Source organism: Dipteris shenzhenensis, chromosome 7 (assembly GCF_047967505.1).
Source record: "Dipteris shenzhenensis isolate YYH24624 ecotype China chromosome 7, Dip_SZ_1.0, whole genome shotgun sequence".
Taxonomy (NCBI): Eukaryota; Viridiplantae; Streptophyta; class Polypodiopsida; order Gleicheniales; family Dipteridaceae; genus Dipteris; species Dipteris shenzhenensis.
In genome coordinates, this window is record NC_141602.1 from 20,425,174 (window position 1) to 20,432,462 (window position 7,289).

The window sequence follows — 7,289 nt, forward strand, 5'->3', positions numbered from 1 at the left end:
GCTTTTCCACTAGTCCCCTCTGACCTATTCCACTATTTAAGGTAGGTTTCACACAAAGGTGGACAAGTAGGATCCCATTTGAGGTTCAAAAAGTGCCTACCCGTCCGTTGGTTGAAATCTCATCCGTCATGAAGTCGTTGCCTAATGCACAAACAAAGCAAACGTCATGAAAGTTCAAGGGCCTATCCGCGTGTTGATTTCAATCCAATGGTGTTTGTATACAACAGTGTTTAGTCGTATGTGAAATACATAGGCTAACGAATATCATTTCGTAGTGCCAATGTGACGCCTCTGTGTGAATCCCACCTAATACATTTTTTGAATTCTTTTCAATTGGGGAACCAATTCAATTGCTTTGGATATTTGGGACGGATTTAACCAAGTGATCTACTCAGTGCTCTTGTATTGTAATACTTTTTTGGTCTAATCCTTCAACACCCCAAGGTATGTGCCCAGGAGCTCATTTAGCCTCTCTTCCTTTTCTCCTTTGATACATTTTGTTGTTGGGTGTGTTGAGTTCGATCCCCAAAATCAATGTTTGATGACCCCGTGAGGGCCTCGTCTTATGGCCTGACATTAGACTCCGTGAGGACCTACCTTGTGGCATGATGTTGAAAGTTCTTCTTCTTCTTGCCTCCAAGGCTTTGGCCTAGTGGTTTCAGTGTTGGGTTGCCAACCCTTAAGTCATGGGCTTGATCAAGTCTTGGAGGTTGTGGCATGGAGTCCTAGCTTGTGGTTGGGTGTGTGTGTGTGTGTGAGAGAGAGAGAGAGAGAGTATGTGTGTGTGTGTGTGTGTGTGTGTGTGTGAGTGCCACAGCTAAGGACCCATTGCCCACCGAGATAGAACCACGGGTGTGAGAGTGTGGTGTGGATGTGTTCAAAAAAGAGAAACAAGGTGAATGATAATAAATCATTCATAAGGCCTGCCGGAGATCCAAATAGCAAAAGAGGGAGGAGATGATGAATTGAAAGGGATGAGGGAGACAGAGCGATATATATATATATATATATATATATATATATAGAGAGAGAGAGAGAGAGAGAGAGAGAGAGACCCTGAAAATGTGGAGGAGAAAAAAAGCAAGAAAAATTCATGATTTTTCAAAAATAAGCAAGGTGAATGATATTTAATCATTCATAAGGCCCGCCCAAAATTTTAAAAAGCAAACAAAAAGGAATACACTGGAAATGTTGTGGAGGAAGACTCCATGAGAGAGAGCGAGAGAGAGAGAGAGAGAGAAGGGCGGGGGGGCGGGCGGGGGAGGGGCGGAAAGGTGGAGATGGTGAAGAAGAGAAGCCACATATCAACATATTGTCGAATAGGAAAAATGCACTTCCAAATATTCTAAAAATGCCTAGTTTCTGCTTTGCCCTAATTGCCTCGTTGCTACCTAAGGGGCGGGCAGGCCAAAAATGGCCATTTTTGCTTCTAAATCCCCCCGAGGAGACCTTGATATTCGGGCTTTTGCCTTCGCCCTCACTTATTAGGCCTCCCTGTGGCGGGCCGAAAAGCGGGGGAAATCTTATTTTCTTCTTGTGTCTACCTGTCCATTGTTGATACCACTTTGTGTCGGTTGCCATCATCGAGCAAGATTAAGAATATGAAGGGTCCGTAATATGGTTCTTTGGAGCAATTAATTGCCTTTGCAGATGATGGGGACCAACCGACAATCACCCTTGGGTTTGTCCTACTTTCTTTCTTTTTCAACTTCTCGATTTCTCGTTCTTTCTGTCAAAGAATGTTCGAAAATGTCTTGGAAGTTCTTGCAATCCGCAATTGGGCATTGCATTTTCTGCATCTCTCATTAAGCTGCATGTGAAATGTTGGCGGCGTTAGATGAAACTACAAGCTTGCTTGGCGAATTTCTGGAGGTTGCCATCACACTTTTAATTTCTATCCGAGGAGTTTATCCTCAAGGTTTGTGCATCATTCCCTATTCCGCATGGAACACACGGTCCAAGGTTGATCTAAAATCTCATACTTGTCTGGTGTAAATAAGCCTGAAGTAAGTTGCCCGATCTGTGTAGGACTCATGATGTGGATTTTCTTTCTCTCTACTATTTTTGAAGGTGGGTGAACACTGGAAATAACTTGGAATTGATTTCAGAGGTCTTTGAACGGAGAAGGTATTTGAATGTGCCTGTGCAATGGGTTCGACATCCTGGATTAAGACAGTACATAAACTCTGCTGTTACCAGTGCTTTACCATGGATTCAGGAGGTGAGCTTTTCACCAATCATTTTACACTAATGCAAAACGTGAGCTTTGTGTAAAACACATGCAACTGAAATCTTCTGTAAAACGAGATTGGTATTCGTGCTGCCTCTGCATTGGAATACGTGCTGCTTCTGCATTGGATTCTTTTCAATCCATCTCAGGACTTTGCAGGGCATTGTGGAAAAGCTGGCGGTGGTGTTTGTTGACAAGAATTACAGGCCTGTAGAAAATTTTACATTTCAATTAAGGGTCCATCAGGATTTCACTGGACATCTGCCAGTATCTGAAATTGAATATGCACTGCGGGCATTCTTCCTGAAATTATCTTTTTCCGAGCCCCTCTTGCATCCTTTGCCACCAGGTTTGTAGCCTTAAAGGGACACACATGCAAATCTCCTCCCGTATCTGGAGCTCTTGTTGACAGTCAAGCTTTTTTGCTGGTCTGCTTCTTTTTTTTCTTTATGATGCGAAGTTGAAAGCTTTGTGAATTCATGTCTGTTGTTATTGAGATTTAATAGCTTCATATGATGTGCTTTTGATCTTGGATTGCAGACTGTACTTGGGAAATACTGCTTTTCACTAAACAGTTACCAGGGGATGCAAAGGACAAGGGGCATTTTTGGATACCAGCTGAGACCAAGCTTTGGGAACAGCCTCCAGTCATCACACCGGTCAAATCCATGAATAGTAAAGCTCTTGATGTGCAGTTGTATATAGAGCATCCTTCAGCATGACTTATTGAAGTCATTTTTGAACCATGTTTATAGTGTGTTCCTTGGTAAACACTGAATACACGTGTGTTTGCTTTCCTGAAGATGGTAACTAACTAATTCTGTTTTTAACCTGCTGCTTAATTGAGGGCCGAGTTGGCACATTTGTTCAAAATTCCCCTGGTTCAATCATCTTTCCTTAAATGTTTCCAGACAGTGGCCAACTCATTATAGTCACTTTCTGTAGGCCATTCATATTTACTGGTTGCATCATTTACATTAATCATCTCACATGACTTGGTCAGGACGTACTGTTCTTTCTGAGAGTAATAGCTAGTATGCAAATGGCTTTAAGCTTTTGTCTATGGATGATGAGCCAAGTTTCACAAGCAGCTCCTATGCTTATGAAGATAATAGGTTTCTCATCTGCAATTGCATGTCATGCTTGAGCAACAGATTTTGAAAATGAGTGTTGATAAATGTTGGTGGAGCATGGGGGATAATGTAAGATTGGGTAACAATCCTCAAAGAGCAGTTTTTGAACATAGGGTAGCGTTCTTTTGGGATAAATGTAAGATTGTGTGACAATCCTCGAGGAACAAGTTTCTTTTATAAATTTAATCATATATACGCAAGTGCACTGAGAGTCTCCTTATTGCTTTCTATACTTTTGAATGAGGCATATTTGTAGTGCCTTTTGAATGGGCTAATCGTAGCTGGCTCATATGTAGATATTGATGCACTTCCAGCTACAGTGCATGCTTTATAATGTTGTACAGCAAGGATAAGGATAACGTGACGTCTACTTGTAGCTGGCAGAAGGATAGCAAAGGGAGAGTCAAGTGAAGGAGCAAGAAGAGAGGGGGGAGGGAGGGGGGAAAGAGAGAGAGAGTTAGTTGATCAACGTTTATGGAAGACTGAAGGATCTATTAGACTGGGAATAAACCAGATACAATGAGGTGGGGGTCACTAAAACGGGCACCCACATCCAAGTCCGGTGTCTGATACGAGAAAATAAGTACATCGAATTGTCGTACAAGAGAGAACTGTTGAGATATCGAGCTCCACTTGCGATATGCCAGGGTGATCGTTGTGTATTTATGTCACCGACTTGTTAGCTGGAGATGCGGTTGGTACATCGTCCACGAATAATAGCTGGATGACAGCTATCCTTATCTACTCTAGTTTGTGGCTCAGTTAGTATATCACCTTAGTTAGTTGAGTTTGGTTTGAGATCCACATATAGGGTTCTTCTATTTTCTTTGTACTAGAGTTTTTTTGCTTTCACAACTAAGAAGAGGAAAACTGTTTTCAGCCTCCACCTTTGTGTGTACTCTCCCATTGTGCTTGTGAGAAAGCCTCAAGTGAGACTCCTTCCCTCTCTCCCACTATCTTCACATGGTATCAGAGCCTTGTTCGTGGTAAGGAGCTCAAGAAAGCAAACCAAGTTCGCAGTGTCCTGGTAAGAGGACCAGTATTGCTTTTCTTTTTTGAGTTTGGAAGCAAATCTCTGCAGGTAGCACAGCCGGAAGTGCAAGAGTGCACTGTCTCATATTGAGATGTCCTTTGCCGTGTGGCGAGGGTATTATATGCTGCGAGAAAGGGCTAAGCCCTTGGTGACTTTATTTTTCTGATTCGAGGTCATCTCGGGGTCCGTTTTGGAGGCGGAAGTTCTTCGCAGGCACTCAAAAAAAGGTCATGTTTTTGCTGTGCGATCACTGTTCTGCAGGTCGATGAAAAGTTACCGCAGAAATTGCATCGTATGTCTGTGTGTAGAGACATTGGGAGTTGCAGATTCATGCTTGTTGCCTGTTGATGCAAAATCGTCACTAGGAAGTGACTGTGTGGTGAAATATCACTTTCGTCAGTTTTGCAGATCTGTCCGTGTGAGGCAAAAGCTGTGTTTTTTGCAGTGAGAATATTTTGCAGTGTTCTGTAATGGCATCTAATTCTCTTTCACGGATTGTCACTGAAAAGCTTGACAAGAACAACTTCCAGGCATGGAAGTTTAGAATGACAAATTTCTTGATGGGAAAAGGCTATTGGGAGTTCATTACAGGAAATGAAGAAGAACCTGTTCTTCCTAATGTTCCCAATCAACAGGAAATGTAGGCATTCAAAGGATGGCATGAGAGCCAGGAAAGTTATGTACTGGCTGTCTATCAGTATTTCGGACTCCATGATTGTGCATATTCAGGATGCAAGTACGTCAAAGGAGGCATGGGATACTTTGGTAAAAATGTACACAGCACAAATACGCAAGCCAGGAAAATGCAGCTCAAGCAGGAGCTGCACAATGTGCAGAGAGAAAATATGAGCATCAATGACTACCACATGAAGGTGAAGAAAATTGCGGATGCACTTGCTTTCATTGGGTCGCCAGTGGATGATGACGATTTAGTTTCTGTGACCTTGAATGGTCTAGGAAAGGATTATGCACAGTTCCGGATATCCATTGCCGTCCGTGAAAAATTTCCTGATTTTATGGTGCAGCATATGACCAATTCTGTGACAAGTGCAGAAGAACGAAATGATGTGATATGTTGACTCAGGTGCGTCAAACCACATGACAAGTCATGCAGAATGGATGTAAGATGCAAGGAAAATGGAAAAGCCAGGATTTGTGGAGACTGGTGATGATACTGCACATCCTATTGTGCAGATTGGTAAAATTCCTTTGTCTATGCAGGATGGGAAAAAGAAATACCTGTCCGATGTATTTCATGTCCCGAACATCACCAAGAACTTGGTCAAATGGTTGAGCAGGGCTTGCAGGTTAGATTTAATCCTCATGGATGCTTTGTTGAGGATATGAAAAATAACGGTCGCTTGATAGCAAAAGGAAAGAAGAAGGGCAGGATGTTTACGTTGGATGCGGACATGCCTGAATTGAGTACAGCAATGTTTGCACATGGGACCGGTGTAGTTGCAGATATTGATATCTGGCACAAACGCATTGGTCATGTTAATATACAGCGACTTAAATCAATGCAAGCCCAAAATATTGTTGCAGGATTGCCTAAATTCAAGGTTACAGAAATGCACAAGGTTTGTGAAGCCTGTCAATTTGGGAAATAGGCAAGGAAACCTTTTCCTAGGCATGTTCAAGAGAGTAAAAAGCCATTGGAATTAATCCACTCTGATGTGTGGACTACTAAAGCTGCATCTATTGGAGGCTGTCACTATTTTGTCACATTTATTGATGATTTCAGCAGAAAACTTTGGGTGTATTTTATGAAAAAGAAAAGTGAAGTGTTTGGGCACTTCAAAGCTTTCAAAGCTATGGTTGAAAAAGAAACAGGCCTGCAAATAAAATGCCTAAGGTCAGATGGAGGGGGAGAGTACCTCTCAAATGAGTTTGCAAGGTTCTTGCAGGAGCATGGTATAAAGCAGCAATATTCATGCAGTCATACCCCACAGCAAAATGGAATTGTAGAAAGGAAAAACAGGCATATTGGAGAGGTATCTCGGGCCATGCTAAATGAAAAAGATCTACCATATTATTATTGGGCTGAAGCAGTTGCTACAGTAGTTTATATAATGAATAGGACTCCCACTGCAGCAATACATGGCATGACGCCAGAGGAGATGTATAATGGTAGGAAATCAGACATTTCTCATTTGAAAAATTTTTGTTGCATTGCCTATGTCCATGTGCCAGATGAGTTGAGGTCCAAGTTGGATCCAAAAGCTGAGAAGTGCGTCTTTATTGGTTATCCTTGCAGCAGAAAGGGTATAGATGCTATAACCCTTCTACACGAAAGTTCACAGTGAGCAGAGATGTTGTTTTTGATGAGATGAGCAGTTGGTATAAACCAGTAAATGTAATGATTGATGTAGATGCACAAAATGGTAATGCTGCACAGAATTCACAGCAGCAATCACAAAATATTAGTGGACCTGGAGTGTCCTCTAGCAGTGGTTCACATACTTCGCCATGGACAGGCAGATTGAGATCAAGAGAATCTTCTCACAGCAATGCAGAGAGTGGTATGCAGGTTTCACGAAAAGGAAAAGAGAAGGTAGATCAACCCATGTTTGATGTGAATGCAGGTCACTCTTATGTGGATGGTGAATCCAGTGGCTCAGAGCAGAGCATTGATGATGAGTTGGGTATTCCTTCTGTTGTTACACCTGGAGTAAGGAAGACCAGGGAATTTGAGAGCACCTGGAAGTGAGCCTATTTGCGCAGGTCTACCAGGGTTAGGTATCCTGTGGATAGGCTGAAATATGATGGATTTACAGCCATTCACTATGCCTATATGGTCAAAGTGATACAGGAACCAGAACCCACTTCTTTTGAGCAAGCCATGGGAAATGAAAAATGGGAGAAAGCCATGGATGAAGAAATGGATGCCTTG

The 7,289-nt window shown here is 42.3% G+C and overlaps 1 protein-coding gene across 2 annotated transcripts; it reads left to right on the top strand.

The window, feature by feature from the left end:
* The first annotated feature begins 1,351 nt into the window (after positions 1-1,351).
* Positions 1,352-3,427, top strand: REV7 (DNA-binding HORMA family protein). 2 transcript variants are annotated; one of them, XM_087377243.1, is made up of 5 exons: positions 1,355-1,681; positions 1,838-1,918; positions 2,109-2,221; positions 2,390-2,579; positions 2,771-3,222. In XM_087377243.1, the coding sequence occupies exons 1-5, from the start codon at positions 1,651-1,653 to the stop codon at positions 2,950-2,952; spliced, it is 597 nt and encodes a 198-aa protein (XP_087233369.1). In that variant the 5' UTR covers positions 1,355-1,650; the 3' UTR covers positions 2,953-3,222. The 2 variants fall into 2 exon arrangements, with proteins under 2 accessions (XP_087233370.1, XP_087233369.1); XM_087377244.1 differs by lacking the exon at positions 1,838-1,918 and having other exon boundaries at positions 1,352-1,681; positions 2,771-3,427.
* Positions 3,428-7,289: the final 3,862 nt, after the last annotated feature.